At 51.9% G+C, this 22604-nt stretch overlaps 1 protein-coding gene across 2 annotated transcripts in view; it reads right to left on the bottom strand.

Annotated features, from left to right (window-relative positions):
• Positions 1-21144, bottom strand: part of RAB5C (RAB5C, member RAS oncogene family) — a 23368-nt gene extending 2224 nt beyond the window's left edge. The window contains exons 1-4 of one of the 2 annotated variants that reach the window (XM_081805001.1): positions 20985-21144; positions 2458-2710; positions 762-913; positions 434-556 (exon numbers count right to left, since the gene is read on the bottom strand). In XM_081805001.1, coding sequence (XP_081661127.1) covers positions 434-556; positions 762-913; positions 2458-2623 — 441 coding nt within the window. In that variant the 5' untranslated portion in view covers positions 2624-2710; positions 20985-21144. The remainder of the gene's footprint in view (positions 1-433; positions 557-761; positions 914-2457; positions 2711-20984) is intronic. The other variant, XM_081805002.1, reaches the window with a different exon arrangement.
• Between the last annotated feature and the right edge of the window lie 1460 nt (positions 21145-22604).

Here is a 22604-nt window from a genome sequence, read left to right as displayed (position 1 = left end):
GGGGGGGGATTCATACATATGTGCACATTTCTAGAAAAATAAACTGATGAATTTGGGGGAAGGGAGATTGAGTTTCTGGGTTAGGGATTTACATTTCATTCTATATACCTTCTTGTACTGTGTAAATTTTATTTGTGCATGTATTATGTGGAAAAAAGTAATTCTTTTTCAGTATGTTTCATTAAAAAGTGAGTTTACACAAAAAATAAGCAGCAGCTTCAGCGATCCTTATGCATACACACGTCACCAACCGACAAGAACAAGGAGGCAGACAACTGCTTTAGGCCCTCGCTCAAGTCAGGAGGGGACAGCAGATCAAAGCTCCCAGGCCACCTCCCAGCCTGGCCCATCACAAAGCCCCCAGAGCAGGCTAGGCTGAGCTGCGAGTGGAGCTGGCTTACTCCACCCTGCCAAGTCCTGTCCATCCCCCTACCTGGAATTCCACAGCTCTCTTGCTGGCCAGGTCCGCCTTGTTCCCCGCGAGTGCGATGACGATGTTGGGGCTGGCCTGCCTCTGTAGCTCCTTCACCCAGTTCTTGGCCCGTGCAAATGTATCCTGGGGAGACAAGGCCAGAAGGTCAAAGAGACAGAGGAGGCATTCTGCCCAGGGCCACTCACTAGAGAAGCTCGAACTGGCAGAGCCAAGGTGTCTAAGAGGTCACGGCCCTGAAGACTCTGGTGAGACACCCCCAAATGAGAGAGGAAATCTGCCCACACCCCATCCAGGAACAAAGTGTCGAGAAGTAAGGGGAAATCTTTACTGTGTTGGTGATGTCATAGACCACGATGGCAGCCTGGGCCCCCCGATAGTACATGGGGGCCAGGCTGTGATACCGCTCCTGTCCAGCTGTGTCCCAGATCTCAAATTTGACTGTTGTGTCGTCCAAACAGACCGTCTGCGTGAGGAAGGCCGCTGGAAGAGGGAAGGCAGGATTACAGGCAGGAAGGAGCTCCAGAAGCCACCCCACATACCTCTAGTACTCTGAGCTCTGGCGCTTAGAGGCCCTCTGCTGAGATGGGCCCAGAGAAGCCCCCAGCCCAGCAGCCAAAACAGGTCCGAACAGGGCAGGCGGAGCTTGTTTGTTTCTGTCATGGGTCGAGGGGGCAGGAGGCCACACAGGCTTTACAGACCCACACCAGGCAAGGGCAGCGGGAAGTCAGCCTGCCCGTGAGCCATTTCGGCAGCAGCCTCTGAGGAGGCATGTGGCAAGGGGCAGGAGTGGCAAAACCCAGGGGAAAGCTGACTCCAAGCACAGAAGGGTGGGCCCACCCACCCACCCACTCTTCCTCCTCCTCCTTCCCCTCCTCCCTCCCCTCACAGAGAACAGTCCAGCTGGAAACCTCTACAGTCCCTCATTTTGCTCCAGCCCAGGGGTGTTACTGGCCTTCGGTTTCCTGAGGACACTATCACACACTTAGCTACACTGGGGACGCCTGAAAGTACGGTACACGCTGTTCTACTGCCAGGCGGAGGCTGGGTGGCTGGCTTCCCAGCTGCCCCTGCCACCTCCAGGCATGCTGGCTAGCTACCAACCCCAGTTTTGACCTTGACCCACTCCTGATTGGCCACCCTGTGGTTCGACCTTCAGGGAACACACACACACACACACACACCCTATCTTTGGCCTGAGGAAACAAGGAGCCTTGTGGCGCTTGTGCATATGCTCAGAGGAGGAGTCCCAGAGCTGGGAGAGGCAGGTGGGAGTCCCCTTTGCCGCAGGACCCAAGAGAGGATCCCAGAGAGCCCTGTGTGGAAGCCCGCTCTCCTTATCTGCCCTCCCCCCACCTCCATGAGGGGCCTGGGAACTGCCTCACTTCCCTCTCTCCGGCTCCTGACTTGAGTGCTGAGGAGGCAGCAGAAGACTGCTGACACGGCCCATTTAGCTTCCAGCTGCCTGGAAACCTCCTACCAAGAGGGTAGAGAAAGGATGACTCAAGCCCAAGGTCGGCCCTGGCCCCTCAAGGTTTGTCCTGGCCACTGAGACAGGGGACTGAGTCCAGACCGTTTCATGCTAAATGCTGAATACTGGGAAATCAACGACGGGCTCTGACCTCAAAGCTAAAGGTCAACTTCAGAAACGCTGGCCCACTCACCAGGCCATTTCCCCATTCTGGAAAGTAGGGGAAAGTAAGAAGGACCCTCAGAGATCCAGACCCAGCCTCTCCCCTCCCAGAGGCCAGGTCAGTGAGAAGTCTTAGCCAAGGCCACACAATAATCCAGTGGCATAATTAGGAGAAGCAGCCAGTTTTTGACCACGAGCTAACTTTTAATGGATGATTGCTGGGACTCTGGCAGGGAGATCGGCTGCTGGATTCAGTTCCAGGGCCCAGGTGAGGAAGAGGTGCTGGCGCCCCCGGCTTGTTTATTCTCTCTGGGCAGGCGGCTCCCTTCTCCTCAAGGCCAAGGCATTTCTTTGGCATTCCTGAGGCCACCCCCACTCCCCTGTGCCCACTCACCTCCAATTGTGCTCTCCTGGTACTCATGGAACTGTCCCTTGACGAAGCGGAGGACAAGGCTAGATTTGCCCACCGCAGACTCCCCTAGCAGGACCAGCTTAAACTGACAGATCTTGTTCCCAGCAGCTGGTCCGTTGGGTCGTGCTGCACCTCCCCGACCCGCCATGGCCCGTCCTGCTGTAGTGGTACCAGTGAGCGTGGGGCGGGGGCCGGCGCTGTGTGAAGAGGCGCTGAGTGAGGAGGGGACCTCCAACTGCAAGAGAGATTAGCAGTACTGCTCAGGCCAGAGATGGTTGCACAGTGAGGCCTTCTTCCATCACAGGTCTCTCCCTCTGCGCTCCCCGAGGGAGCTGACTACCTCCCCTCCGGCCAACTCCCGGCCCCCCCGGGCCCCAGAAGTTAGCAGAAGGGCCCTAGCTAGGATGTACTACATATGTATTTGCTCTACAATCATCTGAGCAGTGAAAGTGGTCTCCCAACTTTAGGCTCATGGTTCTGAGCAAACATACTGACATCCCAATCCCAAATATGTACGTGTGCATACAAATTAAACACACACAGGGAGGATGAGCATATGGCAGCCTGGTGACAGTTAACAGGCTCCTTGGGGTCCCAAAAAACCACCCGGGAAGACGCTAGGATCTAAGTGAACAAACAATGAACTTGTGGTCCGGTAGCCAAGATCACAGTCCACCTCTGTACAAAGCCAGAGCAGGTGGTGAGGCTGACCAGGGCACGGAGAGTCCCATTAGAAAGCTCATCCTCAGACAAGGTGCTTGGTCAACCTTGTGGGCACTCAGGGACCAGGGCCTGGCCAGTGCAAGTTGCTATCAAGGTAGCCATTTTGTCCTGCCATCTCTAGAAGGACCGACCAACTTTCTCAGTCTGAGGCTGGACTGTGCACCGGGATCAGAGCCTCATTTCGCTCCTCCATCCTGAACCTCTTCCCTCAGTTCTCTCATTTGTGATGGGCCAGGTGTCTCATACACATTAAAACACAAAACACACACAAAACCAAACACACACCAAAGCCAGAGAGCTCCGCCGGCAGTCAAAACGGCTGCCAAATTTCCCTTATGAACAGAGACCTCAGTTCCATTCTCTACTGGCAGAGGCGGAGGGTGACGCAGGGAAAGAGCTAGGGAGGTACGGGAGGGCAGAGACAAACAAGGTACACTGAGACCTGCACCCCCAGCAGCTGGTGATAGCTTAGTCACTGTTAGAGATAGTTTTGGAGGTGCAAAGAAGGATGAGGAGCCTATCTTCAGAAGCCTTTAGAAGACTTATACTAAAAAAATACTAGAACATATACACAATGTTTTACAGATGAGTGCTAAGAGGAGGTATTTGATCCTGAGCATCTGTACAGCGTCTGAACCCAAGCTGGAAAGAAAAAGTTTTGATGCAACTGCCCTTGGCATAATGGAGTCAATGCAGGAGAAGTCTTTAGAACCAGATCCCAAGTCCAGCCCTGACCTGCCCCTGAGCTAGGGGTGCATTCCCCCGCAGTCAGAGGACGGGGGCGTGAATGCAGAGAAGGATAGATCTGTGGGAAGCCATGGGCTGTGCTCACGCAAGAAGCTGACAGCAAAGGGCTTGCTTTGTTCAATCTGAAATACTTTTTCACATCTCTGTCCTCCTGGCAACTCATTTAAAAAGTGAGCTTCAGGAAGAATGATTCACTAGCCAGGAACAACAGTTTCCTTTCTGGACTGCGCCAAAGGAAAAGAGGTTTGAAATGGGAGCTACTTCTTCCCCAACAATATAGGAAGGCACTATTGGGGGGATCTCGATGAGGGACAAGAAATGCTAGTTCTACCATATTTCACAGTTTACGGCGTCTCTTTTCACCCCAGTCACTGATCTTTGCACGACTCTATGGCCCTTTGAGGCAGGGTCTGTGCTTTGGCTTTTTGGCTTCTTCTTTTCTTTTTTTTTTTTTTAAGATTTATTTATTTGAGAGAGAGAGCGCGAGTGAACAAGCGTGTGCCCACACGCATGGGGGGAGGGGCAGAGGGAGAGAGAGAATCCTCAAGCAGACTCCCCCTGAGCACAGAGCACAGTGCCGGCTGGATCCCAGGACACGGAGATCATGACCTGAGCCAAAATCAAGATCCGGCCCCTTTAACCGACCGAGCCACCCAGGCGGCCCAAGTGCTTTTGGCTTCTTTGAGAGCCTGCCTCACAAGGCCTACTTACATACTGGGAATTCAGAGTGCTCACCAAGGAAATCATTTCCAGAGACAGCTAGCATTTACTGAGTGATTGCACAACCATTATCTCCCTTAAGCTTTAAAACAATCTCCCATTTTTTTTTTTCAGATAAAGAGCCTGACGCTCAGGTGTTACATGCCTTGCTCAAGGCCATCCAACATATAGGTGACAGAGCTGGACGCAGGTGGCCTGCAAGCTCCTTTATCTCCCTGCCCATCTCCCTGCCGTGGGAAGAATGCTGGAGTGCAAGTTGCCCCCATCTTTGGTTTCTGGTTGCTGGTGAGACCGCTTTTTTGTGGCAGCAGCTTTGCTGGCCTGCAAAGTGGGGCTCCAGCTGACAGTCACAGGGATCTTGCAGGCCCCAAGCACTTCCAACAGTGGGAGGAGCCGCCCAGGACCAGGCAGGGCGACAGCAGCAGAGGGAAACCACAATGGAATTACGAGTTGGTTATTACCACAAATCCACGTGACACATCATCGTGGCTGGGAGGCAGAGTGTGGCTGGGGCACTACAGGAGGAGGTATATAGGAATGGGGAGAGAAGATGAAGTCCCTGATTCCAACAAAACCAAAGCGGCTGGGGCTGAGCTACTGGGGTGGGGAGTAACCAGCACCCACAAGTCAAGAAACACAGAGGTAACATCAAAGTCTTGTCCCTATCCAATCAGTGGGTTTCCAAGCCTTCCCAGACAGAACCTGGTACTGTTAACAAGCCAGAAGGAGGGACAAATAACTCTTATCCAGTGGTTCCTGACCTTGTCTGCTCATCAAAATCACCTGTGCGGCCAACCCCTGGAGGTTCCGATGAAAGTGTGGAGGAGGGCCTAGTCTCTGTATTTTTTTTTTAATTTTTTTATCTTTTTAAAGATTTTTTATTTCTTTATTTTAGAAAGAGAGAAAGAGCAAGCAGGGGGAGCGGCAGAGGGAGAGAAGCAGACTCCCCGCTGAGTGGGGAGCCCCGACACAGGGCTTGATCTCACGACCCTGAGATCATGACCTGGGGTGGAATCAAGAGTCAGATGCTTAACCGACTGAGCCACCCATGCGCCCCTGTATTTTTTTTTTTTAAAGCGCTGTAGGTGCTCTGCCTGGCACACAATGGCTGGTGACACGTTCTGCCTGGACGCGGGTCCTGACTTCCGGAGACACCTGAGCAGACACACATGGTACTTTCTATGGCCTGCGTCGTCTCGTGGTTTTCCTGGCTCCACTTGGCAGTCACGTGAACAAAGGTATTGAACCTTCCCAGACAACAAAGCATGGAGGAAGCTGATTTTGCCCCAAAGGGCACACGAAGACAAGGGGGCGTTTAAGACAGGTGAAGGCCACACCCAGAACCCAAGGAAGCTTTATGCCCTCCGCTCCCAAGACCGGGAAGCTGAGGATGCACCCCCATAGGCAGCAAAGGTAAGTTCATGCACTGAGCTGGCCTGCCAGCTGGGGGAGGGAGTCTCACTGTGGGGAATCTTCTGAACCAATGGCAAGAATTGTCCACGGGTAGTCAGGTGATGGCATTATAACCACGAATGCCATAATAAAGTCTTCTTTCAGACAAAACCAGGCGCCTGGGTGGCTCAGTCGGTGAAGCGTCTGCCTTCGGCTCAGGTCATGATCCCAGGGTCCTGGGATCAAGTCCTGCATCGGGCTCCCTGCTCAGTGGGGAGCCTGCTTCTCCCTCTTCCTCTGCTGCTCCCCTGCTCGTGCTCTCTCACTCTTTGGCATATAAATAAAAATCTTTAAAAAAAAGGGCCAAAGTTGTAGAGTTTCTTACAAGAGACAGAATGAGCCAAAGATTTTAGCTTTTAAACCAGTTTCTCCAACACCAGGGAAAACACACAAGTAGGATGGATTTCCTCCTGGATATTTTCATGAAGCTGCTAAAATGGGTAGAGCTTCAGACCCATGACAAAAGACTCTCCTTGACATGACCTGGTCCCCTCACCCTCCAAATCTCAACCTTGGTTTGTTCAGAGGCCATGGAGGATAAGCACCATCCCCAACCTCATTAACTTCACAGGAAATGGGAGCGATTGCAAGGACTGGGGGGTGCCCTACACTTTCCCCAACAATGCACATGTAAGGGCAGAAGGGACCTGCGCTCCTAAACATATACCAGCCAGCTTTGGGGCTGAGGGCAGCAGAGAGAGAAAGAGCAAAACGCTGCTCCTTCCTTACTCTGGTTTTTCTCTACTCGGGACACTATGGGTAAGTGGGTACCAGACTTTATCAGAATCACCCAGGGCGTTTAGAAAAATAACCCCGGCCAACTGAATTAAAATCTCTAGAGGTGGAGTCCAGAAAATGATTTAAAGTAAGTTCCCCCAGGGATTCTAAGCAGCCAATTCAAGCACACAAGCTACAGCTGATATAGGAAGGAGGCAGGAATGCAAGAGACAGTAAGGCACCCCCAGATCAGTGCCATGAACAACAGAGGTGGCTCAGATTGGGGGTGGGGGCTGGTTCCTGGCTTCACTCAACTACTGAGGCCTTCAAGACACCAGCCGCTGCTGGACCATTGCCCCTCGCCCAAGCCTCCACTAGAAATGTCTCTTCTCTAACCATGAAGTCACCCACTTCATACTTTTTGTCCTTCCTGGTAAAAGGGTGAGCAATTCCAGCTGATGGGTGTCTCTCGTGTTTCCTGTTTGCTTCAGAGACTTCCTCTAGCTGATAGTCCTGGCACAGCCTGGATAGTGAGCTGATTAGGGAAACCAATCAGACTCGGTTGACCAGAGGCTGAGAAGGGCTCACTCAAGGTTAGCCCTTGGAGGGGAGGGGGAAGGACTGAGAACCAAGTGACCCCACCCCGCCCAGGGCCCCCTAAAGGTAGTTCTGGCCAGTGACTCTTCAGCTCTACTTTACTCTAGATGAAAGCATTCCTGAATACTTACCATCACAAGAGCTGGGCAAGAAAAGATGAGAGCAGAAGCAATATGTTAGCTTAAAGAGAACCAAACGTGGGGCACAGGAGCAGAGGTAATTAGGTTCAAAGGTGAAGGTAGAAGACCTTAAAAAGCTCAAATAAGCTGGGGAGGAGATGATTTACCTGTAGGCTCAGGAACACAGCTCTTCCCCAGGGGGAAAATCACCACTACCAGCAGAGGACCAGAGGGCAGACTCACAGCAGGACTACCCGGGCCTCTGGCTGGTGGCAGAGCCAGAGGGAAGAAAAGTCTGAAGCAACACAAGCCATGAGCCACACGAGATAGCCACTCATCCTTCCCCGGCACAAGTGGCAGGTTAGGACGTGGGAGACTGAACTGAATTTAGTTAAAGCCTGGCTCCACTGTTTATTAGCCGAGTGACCTTGGCCAAGTCAGACAAGCGACTGCTGTCAGCTTCAGTCTCTTATCTATAAAATGCTATTGTTTAATACTATCGCATAGGGTTGCTGTAAAGGTTAAATGAAACAATACATAGTGCATACAACACAGTATGAGGCTGGAGGTGAGGCTCCGACAAATGACAGGTTTATTATACTACTAAGGGCCTAACTAGTTTTGACTCACTGGTTGTCAAAGCACAAAGTCCTTGAAGACCTAATCCTCCTCTTTCCAATTACAGAGGAGATGAAGGTGAGGTGAGGTGGCCTGCCCAGGGTCACAGCCGGGTGGTGGCAGAGCCCAAGCCCAGGACTCATAATTCTAGCAGAGCTCCCCCATCACTGATAGAAAACCCAAGAATATTAACGGTGTTATTACAGCTGCTACAAATAAGAGGGGCTGCCACCTTCTATGTAGGCTTTCATAGCATTATGGCTTTAACAATGGAAAACGGAGTTTGCATCAAACTGAAAAAAAATATTGCTAGATGGAAAAATTCTACTATCTTGATTTGGGAGGTAGACGCACATATGTACACAAATGTAAAAATCCATCAAGCTATCCAACTGAGATGTGTAAAGCTGGTAACATGTAGGTTACAAGTCAATAAAAAGGTAAGGAATGTTTCTGGTATAGAATTTTGCATACGACGGTGAGAAATTAAAGCTTACAAATGACATGAAACCAATCTAGCTCTCCTGTATGTAAGATACCTTCTGCCTCCTCTATAGTATAACAAAATTCAGAATAATAAAGATGATAAAAAAGATGATGCCTGAATTCGAAGAGGGCCAAGAGAGAGCACCCGGCTGGCTCAGTCAGAGGAGCACGCGACTCTTGATCTCAGGGTCATGAGTTCGAGCCTCACGTTGGGTGTGGAGATTACTTAAATAAAAAAAAAAAAAAAAAAGAAGGCCAAGACAGAACAAAGGTACCCACCTAACAAGGCGCAAGCAAATAGAATTCAATACAAACAGGACTGCTACACACATACTAAGAATGTATTTGTACTTAACCGTGGGCTGAAGAATTTTAAAGTTGTTTCAAGGTTCATAACAAAAAGAGAAGGTGACGTTTATGTCTTTTCAGTGAGAAGAAAGGTTACAACAGTGGTGCTCTGCACTCTCCAACCAGTCCACAGTGTGTCCGCCGAGGACAAGGGGTTTAGGGATGCAGGTCGGGGGATGGAATCAAAGAGAGGAGCATTTTCCTGTGTAACCAGGACTATGGGATTGCAACACAGAGGACTTGTGTCCCACCTGGAATGTAACAGAGGAATCTTGGCCCTGGAAACCAGAAGCTTAAAAGCCCAGGTTGAGATCTGGGGAGAGGGCGCCTGGGTGGCTCAGTTGGTTAAGCGACTGCCTTCGGCTCAGGTCATGATCCTGGAGTCCCGGGATCAAGTCCCACATCGGGCTCCCTGCTCAGCAGGGAGTCTGCTTCTCCCTCTCCCGCTCCCCCCTCTTGTGCTCTCTCTCTCTCAAAATAAAAATAAATAAAATCTTTAAAAAAAAAAAAAAAAGAGAGATCTGGGGAGAACACTGATGGGGCTCCTCATCCCACCGATAAGTAGGGGCTTCAGGATTAGGAGTGCTGGCAGCAGGAGGGGAAAGGGGTGCTGAGTTTCCATGGTCACAGTAAGAGGACTCCCTTTCCAGGGGGGAGGTAGGTAAAACACCCCAGAGAGGGGCTCTGAGTGAGCTGGCTCCCCTCTCACTGCAACAGGCCCTTGAATCTGCCCCAGCCTGCCCAACTCCCTTAACCTGATCAGTTTCATCTTACTCCCCTTTCAATGAGAACACCCCTCTGGGGCTGGCTGCCTGGACTCCCCCACCACAGCGGGGCCCTGGCGGAGTCCACAGGAGTTCCAGCTGAGGCCACTAACTGCTCTAATACCTGCAGAAGGGGCCAGGGTGTGGGGGCTCTAGGACGCTTAAGCCCTAGATGCACATCAACAAGTGGTCCTCCCCACCATCCAGGCAGAACCTGGGGCTCTAGAGCCCTTTCCCCTGGGCAGAAAGATGCCAAGCTGAGTTAGGCAGAAGCCACCCTTGAGGGACAGATTCCCAGCTTCCCGGAGCCCTGGCCCAGCAAGAAAGCCTTCCGTGAGCTTTGCGCTGCTTTCTCAGCTCTCCATAACAGACAGTCCCCGAGAGGCTGACAGAAGCCAACTCAGCAAGCGCTAACTTTCAGGCGGAGGATGGAAACCTCCAGTCCCTGCTCCCTCTCTTCCTGCGCCCACAGGGAGAAAGACTGCTGGTGGGATTGGGGTGGGGGGTTTACAACACGTATCTGCTGACACAGCTTGGTCAGTGTGGGCTGCCTGTACTGTCCACAGAAGGGCCCCAGGAGTCAATGGGCAGCTCTGAGATCCTCATTCCCGGGTCCTGCTGGCCACCGTTTGGGCGGCAGATTAGTGAGGAAGGCCAGACACACAGGGGACTGCCTGCGGCTGCAACCAGACAAGGCTCGTCCTGCCTCCTGATTCTAAGAGGCACCAGGGGCCCCAGGCACTCACAATGACATTCCTAAGAGACTCTTCTCCCTAAGAGGGCCCAGTCTCCAACTCAGCACACCCCAGTCAGCAAGGCTGTGGCAGATTCCCCGGCCCCAACCAGGGCAGCTCTATAAGAAGCCTCAAGCAAGAGCTCGATGTGAAGTCTGGCACCTTCTGCAGCACAAATCCACACCTAGCTACAAGGCAAGGTGGGGACAGGACTGAGGCTGAGGGGCAGCTCACACCCCACCACCCAGCTCTTCACCTGCCAGTGCCAGGTGAGATGATGAGAAGAGAGCCAGCCAAGGCACAGGGGCTTCCCCAGAGCCACCCACACCTGCCGTAGCCCCAGGGTGGAGCACAGGTAATGTGAAAGCCAGTGAGGACAGGCATGGGGTCCCTGCTGACCCACAAGCCTCACAACTACCCTGTGTTGGTTGGTTCTGCTCCTGCAGTTACTATACTGTTTGCTTAGGACGGTTCTAACTGGAATCTCAGCAATGCAGGGCCCAGCTTCCCCTCTGGCTTGGGAGGGTCTCTGCAGGGGCCAAGCAGCACCAGCTGGGACAGCTGTTACTTTGGCTGCTGCCCAGGCCCAGAAAGACACCAAAAGAACCTCTGTGAATGTCAGGGTCATCGGCAACACCTGTTCACCCGGCTATTCGTACCAACAAGTCCAACTGACACCCCTCACAAACGCTTCCTGTCTTTACAAAAAAACCGAAAACAAAAGAAAGCCAATTTAATTCACTGCCCTCAGCTCCTAAACAGAGAGCAGAGGGCAGAGACTGTGTTTGAGAGGTGAACAGGGAAAAGAGAATCAAGTGTCAGACACCAGCAAACCCAATTCCTCTGGCTTACGACACCACCTACACTGTGATCAGAGGCTGCTCAGAGAACGAGAAACAAGGTCCAAGTTCCCACCGTCAGCTCTGAGGGACCAGGGCTGCTCTCAGGAGCCCAGAGACCAAAGCACAATGTTTTAGACTGACTTTTTCTTTCTTAATTTTTGCTGAACAAAATGCAGAAATAGTGGCAGATGAAGAAACTAGGCAATGAATGGGTCTAAACGAGTTTCAGTGAATGAATCACACTAATACGTCCATGGTCCCAAATTATCCTAAGGCTGTTATGGGTGGCACGAGGTCGGAGAACCTGGGGGCTTGAGGATTAGGAGTCAAAAGGTAGAGAAATTAAGGGCACTGTTGCAGAAGAGAAGGATCTCACAACAAAATTCTCAAAGGCTGCACTAAGGGTTTCCTTTGTTTTTTTGTGTTTAAGATTTATTTGTCAGAGACAGCGAGCACAAGCAGGGGGAGCGGCAGGCAGAGGGAGAAGCAGGCTCCCCACTAAGCAAGGAGCCTGATGTGGGGCTCGATCCCAGGACCCCAGGATCATAACCTGAGCCGAAGGCAGACGCTTAACCGACTGAGCCACCCAGGCGTCCCTGGGTTTCCTTTAACAGCACTTAACATCATGCCTGGCGCACAGTAGGTCCATAAATGTGGTGAATGGAGCCTGCAACACAGGCCTGGTTGGGTCTGGCAAGGCATGGGCAGCTGAAGGCTTAAGTCCACATCCACCTGCCAGACTGCTCACCCCCACTCATAGAGCCGCAGCCCAGCCGAGGAGCCTCCTCACTACCCCAGACAGGACCTACTAGGTTCCTTTTGCACAGGGGCTAAGAGCACAAGTGCCAGAGTCAGACGACTCCAGTTCCACTCCCACTCCCACAGCCACCATGTACTAGGGTGACCTGGTGCTGTGTCACGGCCCCCACTTCCTTACATGTGAAATGGAGAGACTAGTGCGCCCATCTCCCAGGGCTGCTGGGAAGAGGCTACGGGAAAGACTCTCAGTGGAGGGCCTCGCTCTGAGCAAGCACTCGGTAAAGTTGCTGGGGCAGAGAAGCCCCTGGCCCCGGAAGTCCCTACGAAGGAAGCGGATCCTCAATCAGTATGTTCATCCACTAGTCACACACATTCCTCTACTTGCAGTATCCCTGGACCCCACTCTTCAATGCCCCTCATTTGGAGAGAACGCTGAACAGGACAACTGCTAGGGTCTGAATGTTTGTGTCGTCCCCCGCCCAAATTCTTATGTTGAAATCCTAATCCCAATGTGATATTATCTGGAGGTGGGGCCTTTGGGAGGTGATTAGGCTTCGAGGGCAGCACACTCATGATCGGGATTAGCGCCCTTTTAAACGAGGCTCCAGAGAGCTCCCTCACCCCTCCCGCCATGTGAGGACACAGCGACAAGTTAGCCTGGAAGGCGGCCTTCACCAGAATTTGACCATGCTGGCTGCCACCCTGATCCTGGACTCCCTGCCTCCAGAACTGTGTGAGAGAAACTTCCTTGCTTATAAGCCATCCAGTCTGTGGCATTTTGGTATGGCAGCCGGAACAGACTAAGACAACAACTTTCAACAGTGTCCTAGAAAAAGGACCAGCTTACTCTTGATGTCCTGTGTCCTATCAATAACCACACCCTTGTATTATCTGGAGACTGGCTTCCAAAGCCATAAGAATGGAGAGGAGACCACCACGATCCAGAAAAATCAGCAGAGTTGAACCCTCAACCAGGTAAACCATAACCCCTTAAAAAAAAAAAAAGAAAGAAAAAGCCCCACAAGAGAAAGCATCTTAAAACCCAAATACCCTTCCTTCCATTTCAAAGCCTCTTTCAGGAAAGGGAAAAAGTAGTTCAGTTGTGGAGAGGGGGAGGGGACAGGACCAGGACAGCTGACAAAGAAACCAGAGTTCCTTTTAAAGAACCAGGCTGGAAATGCTAGAGTTTGGAAATTGGCGTCATTAATCACCACAGCCTCTGAGCAGCTCAGAGAGCAATGATGACTAGGAGAGCAGCCAGGGTGAGGAAGGCCACCCACGGCCTCCCCCACGCCCAGGATGCTCTGACAGAGCCACCTGAAGGGGACACACATGCAGCTATGAATAGAACGACTAGAGGCTTGTAAACCAACTCCTGTTAAGATCCCAAGTTAGTGTTTCCAGAAGGGCTCAAGTTACATGTCTTCAGAGGGCTGACAGTACAACAGAAGGATTTAAGCTATTCAATGATTCAGGATCACAGCTCAGAGTGACAGCCTGCCCTGGGCCTGCCTAGAGCCACAAACCCTCCTGAAGGGGAGGTCTGTTTTTGAACGGCAGCGGAAGAACGCTGGCCCGGACCACATGGACTCTCTTATAAGACCCAGAGCCCTGGAAAGTTGGACTGGAGAACTTAGCACCTGAAATACAGGATGATGATATATCTAATCTTCCCTACTGGATAGTAAACTCCAGAGTAAACACCACATCTAACTATTTTTGCATCAGTCCAATCGCTGGATCAGTCAAAGCATCAGGCAGGGTTACGAGAAGTATGAATGGGTGAGTCAAGAAGCAATGGCCCTGCTACGGGGGTCAACTGCCAGGATTCTCACACACCCACATCTCCCGGGGGGGGCATCTCCACTTTGTCTAACTCTGGTGTCTTCGGTGACTAGCCACCAAGAGGAGACACAGCTTGAACCCATACACACAGCTCCATATCAACATACTTAGCGGAAATGGTTACTAAGAAGACAATGTGGTCTTGGAGAGACAGCCGATTCTAGGACGGGGGCAGGAGATAGGCAAAGTGAGCCTGGAGCACCTTGCAGTGCCAAGAAGTGGAGAAGTGCTCACAAAATGAAATGGGGTGGCCCCAAGGGTGCTGACTGCGCTCCCAGTGAGCAGGCCTGGAACAATCTGAGCAATACAACATAGTAGTATTGGATTATAAACTGAAGGTGAAAATAAATATCCATGAGCCCACACCATTATAAATAAATGAAGAAAGAAATGAGGGACAACAGACAGATCTCTCCTGTACAAGAATTCCAAATAATTCATGCAGATACACTGCCCTCAGGGAGAGGGGCACCATTCCCCACTCGAGTGTGCGCTACACAGAACGACTTCCTTCCCAAGAGGACAGTACAGAAAGGGGAGGGGAGACAGTGACTTCACGGCGGGGAAACCTGACCCACATCATTTCAGCCAGGTGACCGAGGCTGACAACAGTGATAAGTCATGTTAATTGTACGTGCCCTTGATACGTGATGACAGCGGCGCTTCACCTGTGTGGTCTGCCTCCCCAAAACTCTTAACCCCAGTGTCATCATGAGAAAAACATTTGACAAATCCCAACTGAAAAACACACTAAAAAATACCTGAACACTATTCCTCAAAACGGCCAAGCTAATTAAAAACAAGGAAAGTCTAAGAAACTGTCTCAGCTGAGAGGAGCCTTAAGGACGCACAACTAAATGCAGTGTGGCATCTGGATGGGATCTTAGAACAGAAAAAGGTAAGGAAATCTGAATGAGGTATGGACCTTTCATTAATAATTATGTATCCAAACTGATTCATTCATTGTGACCAATGTACAGTATTAACGTAAGATGTTAATAATGGTGGACAGTGGGCAGGTGAGAAAACTGTACTACGGGGTGCATTTGCTCTAAAACCATCCTGAAATAAAGTTTATTAAAAAAAAAATCCTGGGGCGCCTGGGTGGCTCAGTCGTTAAGTGTCTGCCTTCAGCTCAGGTCATGATCCCAGGGTCCTGGGATCGAGCCCCACGTCGGGCTCCTTGCTCAGCGGGAAGCCTGCTTCCCCTTCTCCCTCTCCCACTGCCCCTGCTTGTGCTCCCTCTCTCGTTCTCTCTCAAATAAATAAAATCTTTAAAAAAAAAGGCAGTGGCTCATCTTGTGACGAAATGAGATTCAAGGACTCCAGTGACCATGAACTCACGTTCCTAAGACAGGTTAACTCTACACGGAGCTGCCCTGGGGGCGTGCGGGAAGAGGGGCAGCAGGAGCCGCACCAACAGTCCCCAGAACCGCATTCCACAGGCCCGGGGCCTGCGAGTTGAAAGGCCATGCCAGTAGGTTCCCCAAGCAGGGCTGCTCTCACCACTGCCCGTGTACACAGCTACTGCTGCCACTGTCTCAAGAATGAGCCTATGCAGATATGCAAAGCAGCACCCCTGGACCAGAGTTAAAGCCACTCCCGGTGATCCTTGCTAAGTCCTAGCCTGGCGTCAGGGCCGCCCTACCACAAGAAGCCGCAGAAGCCTAGCTACCAGATCCACGTGCTGTAGAAGGTGGCCCACGGAACTGTGGATGGCCAAAGCCATGCCTCCCTTTCCCGACGAAACCCTTCACTGGGAAGACTGAGATTGGGAGATCGCTCCCCTCTGGAAATTCAGTCTGTGACCCATCCCCACCCCTGTGTCATCTGCACTGTAACATTCATCCCATCCACCTGTTTGGTCTGTGAGCAACTTGCTAGAGGACGGGCCGAAGATATAGCCCAGGCTTTGGGGTCAGATGGATGCGAGTGACTCCCGGGTTCACCAGGTCTATGCTGTGTAGCTCAGAAAGTTTGTGTTCAAGGACATGAACCAGCCATGGGCATCAAGGGCACCTAGGAATGTCTGCCCCTTCCTTTAACAACCGCAGGAGGGGGCATCCATGCTGGAGACCATGCGAGGACTGGATGCACAGATAAAACAGGACATGATCTGCGCCCCTACAGGGCTCATGCACTAGACAAGGGGTGCTAAGAGGAAAGTGCAGAGAGGAGAGAAGCCCTCAGCCCTTGGGGGGAGGGAAGGCTTCACAGAGGAAGTGACTTTCCACCTGTGCTTGGAAAGCAAAGTCTGGAGATCCGGCTCCCAGGCAGGGGAGGGGAAGAAGAGCCCTCCAGGCAAAGGGAAGAGCACAGAGCCCAGAGATGGGGGGAGAGGGGCTGTGCTGCATTGGGATCCCAGCACAGACTAGATTCTGACTCCTGACTGATGCGCTTTTACTTGTTTATTGTTCCTATATACAGGAAATGTGGATATATAATCTGAAAACTACTCTCTTAAAATACCAGGCTATTCATTCGGAGGAGTCCCTTAAAAAATATACCAATTCTCCTCTGCCATGGCTCCTGAAAGTCCCCGACCTTGGTGCCATCCCAGTTTATAAATCCTACCTGAAAGCAGTGCTTCTTAAATAGCCCCAACAAGGGGAGAGGAAATGCAAAACCCTAGGAATCTGGGAATTGAACGCCAAGCAGCCTGCCACAACCAAAATATTCTCTTTGAGTTTCTTGTTTTAGCTTAGATTCAGGCAAACTTTGCATTCTAATCTGTAATAGATCCAGAACTGTTTTAATGCAAAAATGTTTAAGATGAAGACGGAAGAGCCTAGAAGACTCCACAGCACATGACCCCAGCAGGGTGGGAGAAGCCCAGTGGGAGAAGCACAGCCAAGGCTTGAGCATTCTCTTCTGTAAAATGGGAAGACAACCCACAGCAATTTTGATCGATATCTATGAGATGAGACAACATGTGAAACCATCAAGCAAAGCACAAGGCATCACAGCAATACCTGGTACAGATGCTGAATCTGTACATATGATGAATTATAATATGCCTTTCAAACCCCACCAATCCACAAAATTGCTATTTGTGTCTATCTATCCTGTGCCAGGACCTGGACTAGCTCCTTTACCCTCTGTTTCCAATTCTGCAAAATACTTTGTATCCCCACTCTACTGGAAGAAACAGAGGCTCAACAAGGTCATGTAACAAGTCCAAGGCCCTGTGACTGGTAAATGGGGGAATCCAGATGACAACTCAGCTCTGGCTGACTCTAAAGCTCTTGCACTTTCCCCCCTACCATACCACCTGTTTACTGGGCAAGGGTCAGAGGAAGAAGGCTCTCTCTAAGAAGTACTTGCTTCATGGGGTTAAATTTATGATCTCGCTGTTTCCATGTAAATTCTAGTGAAAGGAGCTCCTGGTGGAGAGCCACAGTCTTCCCACCTGCAAGCAGCGGCAGCACCAAGGGGAATGGGGGGGGCGGGGGCGGGCAGCAGAAGCCGCCTCTGCTGGCTCCCATTACCCATAACCCTGTCCAGAGAGACCCCTGAGCCCACTCACTTTTACTTTCATTTTCTAGCCATCAGGACTTTCAGGTTCCCAGAATTAATGGTACAGATGTCAGCAAACTGTCAGGCCCTGAAGAGTACTGACCTGGGACTCATAACTGCCATGGTCCCCAGAGGCAGAGGAGATGGGGATCCAGGAGGACAGGAGGGTGGGGAAGAAAATGGAAGCAGAGGAGCGGCATCAATGACAGGGATGCTTAAGGGTCTGCCTGGGGCCTCTGCTTGCTCATCCTGCATGCTCATTCCTTAAACAGACCCAAGGAGGGCTCACTCTTTGGAAGATGAGGCACATCGAATCCCAAATCCCAAGCCCCGGCTCTACCGCTTTCTAACTGGATGATCTAAGGCTAGCTACTTAAATTCCTTCAGCATCATCTTTATTTTTTTTTTTAAGATTTTATTTATTTGACAGAGAGAGACACAGCTTGAGAGGGAACACAAGGAAGGGACTGTGAGAGGGAAAAGCAGGCTTCCCGCAGAGCAGGGAGCCCGATGTAGGGCTCGATCCCAGGACCCCGGGATCATGACTCGAGCCGAAGGCAGACACCCAACGACTGAGCCACTCAGGCACCCTCTGAGCCACTCAGGCGCCCCAGCATCATCTTTAAAACGGAGATACAAATCCCACTATCTCCCAGGACTCTGTGAGGAATAGGTGTGAACTTTGTTTCCTGTGAGAAACATGCGTGAAAAAACTGCAACTTCATTTTTTTTTAAAGATTTTATTTATTTATTTGACAGAGAGATAAGAGAGAGAGCACAAGTAGGCACAGTGGCAGGCAGAGGGAGAGGGAGAAGCAGGCTCTCCACAGAGCAGGGAGCCCGATGTGGGGCTCGATCCCAGGACCCTGGGATCATGACCTGAGCCGAAGGCAGACGCTTAACCTACTGAGCCACACAGACACCCCAAAAACTGCAACTTTAAAATGATTTCTAAAAATCTGTTGTTGGGATGCCTGGGTGGCTCACTCAGTTGAGCGTCTGCCTTCAGCTCAGGTCATGATCCCTGGGTCCTGGGATCACCCCGCATCAGGCTCCCCACTCAGCGGGGAGTCAGCTTCTCCCTCTGCCCCTCCCTGCCCCCTGCTCATGCTCTCTCGCTTGCTCTCTCTCTCAAGTAAACAAAATTTTTAAAAATAATAATAAAAAAATTGGTGCGCCTGGGTGGCTCAGTCATTAGGTGTCTGCCTTCGGCTCAGGTCATGATCCCAGGGTCCTGGGACTAAGCCCCACATCGGGCTCCCTGCTCCGCAGGCAGCCTGCTTCTCCCTCCCCTACTCCCCCTGCTTGTGTCCCCTCTCTCGCTGTGTCTCTCTCTGTCAAATAAATAAATAAAATCTTAAAATAATAATAATAATAATAAAATAAAAATCAGTTGTTACCACCTCTCTATTGTATGAAGGCAGGAAAGGACAGCTAGTTGGAAGAGGCAAGAGAGAGGCTTCTGTGTCACACAGAGCCCTCCCTCTTTCTGCCAAGCAACGTCAGATCACTGCTTGGAACTCTACAATCCCTGGATGCCAGAAGTGGCTGCCTAACTACCCGGGGCACTGATGCCTTCCACGTCTCCCTGAAAGGGAGAGCTTCTCCTTCAAAAAAAACCTGTTTCAGAATCCTAGCTGGGAGAGCATGTCCAGACAAAGAAGGTCCCCTCAGAAGGCTGGCAGCCTCATCCTGGGACTCCCAAAGAGTTCCAGAAACCACAGCTCACTACCAAGGAGGTAAGTTTGGTTAGAGACCAACGGCCAATGAGCAGGCAGGTCTCTCTGGCCCTGCCCCTAAGAGGCACAGGATGACCAGATTAGAGAAACGTGGCTGGCCAAAGAAGTCTCCAACGACCCTCCAAAGAAGACCACACAGATAGAGAGCTTGTGATCCAACCACTGGCCCTAATTAAGGTAGGCCTTCCTGTTGTCCAATAAAAAATGGAATGAATGCATCCCAGGTCTAGCTCAAAAGTTTGTAGGTGTCAGACACTGGTGACTGTCCAGAAGAAGTCAAAAAGGTCAAGACAAAAAATGGTTAGCACCTGTAAGGGCAGTAAAGGTGGCCCAGAACACTGAAGAGCTACAGAAATTCCCAAAGACTGCATGTTGTTTCCTCCCTCCCTCGCCTGTAGACAGCAAGGGTCAGCCACGGCCTCAAAGAGTCAGGCTACTCTCATTAAGGAACAGTCTCTGGCCTGCACTTTGGCCACATAACAAAACCTGCGAGCCTGGTCTGAGACAACAGCCATTTCACACACCTAAGTCCCAAGCAATAGACAAGGATCAGATGTCAGTACAGGCTGCCTCTTGGAAAGGCTGCTGGGGAGGTGGGGGAATCAGTACTTTCTGGCATGCATGGGAATTCCTTGGGCTACAAAAATTAGCACATTAAGAACCCAGAGGTGCCACTGTGGTCTCAATTTACTCCTCTGTAATCTACAATTTGTCCAAGCCCAGAAGGGATTGGAGAGGCCCTGAGACTAGGCAGAAGTGACACAGACCTGTTGATCAAGGAGGTGTGTGTGTGTGTGTGTGTGTGTGTGTGTGTGTGTGTGTGTGTTTGAGAGTGGGAAAGAGACAGGCCAGGACCCTTCAATTCCACACTCCTTATTTTTGGTCTTTCCCCTACTCCCTAAAGACCAGCAGACAGCAGTCCCAGGAGGAGCAGTCCCTCTGAAGCAGCTTGAAAACCACTCACGTGCTCTGGGAGGACAGGGCTGAGCCTGGAGCAAGGGGGAGGGGGACAGGGGGGGAGAGAGAAGATAATGAATGGGCAGATCCACCCTGATCTGTGATCTGTAGCTAGGATTAAGCAAACCTCAGCTAAATTTTTCAGAGGCAGGAAGAGAGATACACTCCAGAGAACACAACTAGAGAACATAACTAGAGGACAAGGTTGGGGGTGGAGGGGGCAAGACAAGGAGAAGACAGCTCATTCCTAAAAAGTGGCCCAGACTTTAAATTCTGCTGAGATCCTGGCTGGCTCCCTGGCTTGAGGAAAGAGAGGAAGTGAGGAGCTGTGGGAGCCTGTGCGTGTGGAAGGCTCTCACCCAGGACCCCTCCGCCCCCCCAGGAAATCGAGATAAAATTTCTCTAGGGCAGGAGAAGACAATTGTTTTTGTGGGACGGTGGGGGGGCGGGGAGGGGGAGGAAAACGGCGACAGACAGCACTCCTCGCCACCTCTATAGAGAAGGAAGACAAGCTCCTTCATACCTAGGAAAGATTCCTCCAGTTCTGGGAGCAGAGGGAGCAGAATTTGGGGTCTCTCCCTCCCACAACTGGACTGGACAGGCCAGAGGAGAGCCCTGGGGGTTTCCCAAGGCTCATAAGAGGCAGGTAAGGGAAGGAAAGAAGGGCCCCCACTTTGGCCCGACGCCTGGGGAGCCCCTTAAGAGGAGGCTACGGGTCGGGGGAGGGGTCAGTATCCCCCTAAGCCGGCGTCCGGCGGGAGGAAGTGCTGCCCCGAAGAGGCTTCAACGCGAGCGAGACATTAGGTCCCAGGACAGGCACACTCACGGCGTCTCCGGGGCGGCGGCGTTACTTGGGGCCGGGGCTCGGACGGGTTCCGCTCCTCTCCCCCCCCCGGCGGTGTCCCAGGCTCCGGCCTCCACTTCCGCCTTTCAGCCGCTCCGGATCCGGATCTCCACCTCAGACCCGCCCCTCAATACGCCCAGGTGACTGACAGGGCCGAGAGACCAATGGGAGGCACTCTTGGCCGACTCACGGTCGACGCCTGTGGGGGACACGGGCGAGGCGGGAGAGCGCGCGCGAGCGACGGCGGGACTTGTAGTTCACAGAGCTGGGAGGAGCCAGTGGCCGCCTGGGATTTAGACTTAGGGTGGAGCCGGCTGCCGGCGAGGCGGAGCCCGACCGGGAACTTTTTAAAGCCAGGCCTGCCAAGCGCGTCACCCTGGGTTCCAGGAGCCCCGAGGGGAGGCGGGTGGCGGAGCGCTGGAAGAGGGCAGACGGCTGTGTGTGCAGAATTGGAAAAGGAAGAACAGGGTGTGAATGAATATGCACATGAGGCCGCAGTCCTGAGCACTGGCTAAACCGGAGAAGCCCCTGTCTGCACTTTTCTAGGGCCAAGTCAGCTCGGGGAGCCCGACTGTGGGGGACATTCTGTAACGGGGAAGGTGATGGAAGTGCTATAGGAAGGGTTCTCTGGAGGCTACTGGGTGAGATCAAAAGGAGAGCTCCTGCCACTTGTCAGCCCTAAGCCAGGACCCTCCTCCTTTGGCTGGACACCAAGACACACCAGGATCACCTCTACCTCTGCCATCCCCACCTCCAAACAGAACCAGCTCTTGTCTCTGATGCCAAAAACAGAGCCGGACCACTTCTGCTTTGGCTCTCCCCATCCATAAATACAGATTAGAACCACTTCTGTTTGCCTCCCCCACCTTGACCTCCATATGGATCAGGACTATTTCTATTTTTCTGTTTTTTTCCTTCCCTCAATACGGATTAGGACCACTTCTGCTTCCGCCCACTCCCATCCCCCAACACAGACCGGTATCTACTCTGCCTTGGCTTCCCCCTCCCAGGAACACTACTCAAAACCTGATATGGAATCAAAGCTCAGGCCCTCAGTGCTGTGGACGTTGTTCCTGTGACACCCACTAACAACAATCATACTTTGGAGCCTGAGCTGGAGAATCAACCTGTCTGGGGCAGCCTGCCATAAAACTGCCCACACCTAGTTCCATCTAGTCACCAGGGTGCTTCTTTCTAACAATATCCGTAACCCCCATCTCCCCACCCCTGCACCCCTGCAGTGATTATCTGAGAAGTGAAAGCTAAGAGGGAAGAGAGACTTAGGAGAGCAAAGGAGACAGGACCGAGTGGAATTCCTAGGAGGTTTTTGGCTAGTGACAAGCTTTTTCCCCAGCCCTTGCTGTACCTAGCCTGCAACAGTTACAGGTTCAATTATACAGGATCAGTGGGGAGTCCCATGGGCTGGAGGTGGGCCTGAGCCGGGACTCTGTCCCTCTCACATACTGTGTCTGAATCTGAGGCTGTGATGGGTAAGGGGAGGACGGGGTATAACGGGCCCACAGTGACTCATTAAGGTTTCTACCTCATCCCTGGGGCCTCTGGTGGCGTGAATGTGGTGCCAAGTGGATTGCTTGGCGCCTT

This window comes from Leptonychotes weddellii, chromosome 15 (assembly GCF_054177405.1).
Source record: "Leptonychotes weddellii isolate Sample4059 chromosome 15, ASM5417740v2, whole genome shotgun sequence".
Lineage (NCBI taxonomy): Eukaryota > Metazoa > Chordata > Mammalia > Carnivora > Phocidae > Leptonychotes > Leptonychotes weddellii.
This window is presented reverse-complemented; position numbering and strand designations above follow the sequence as displayed.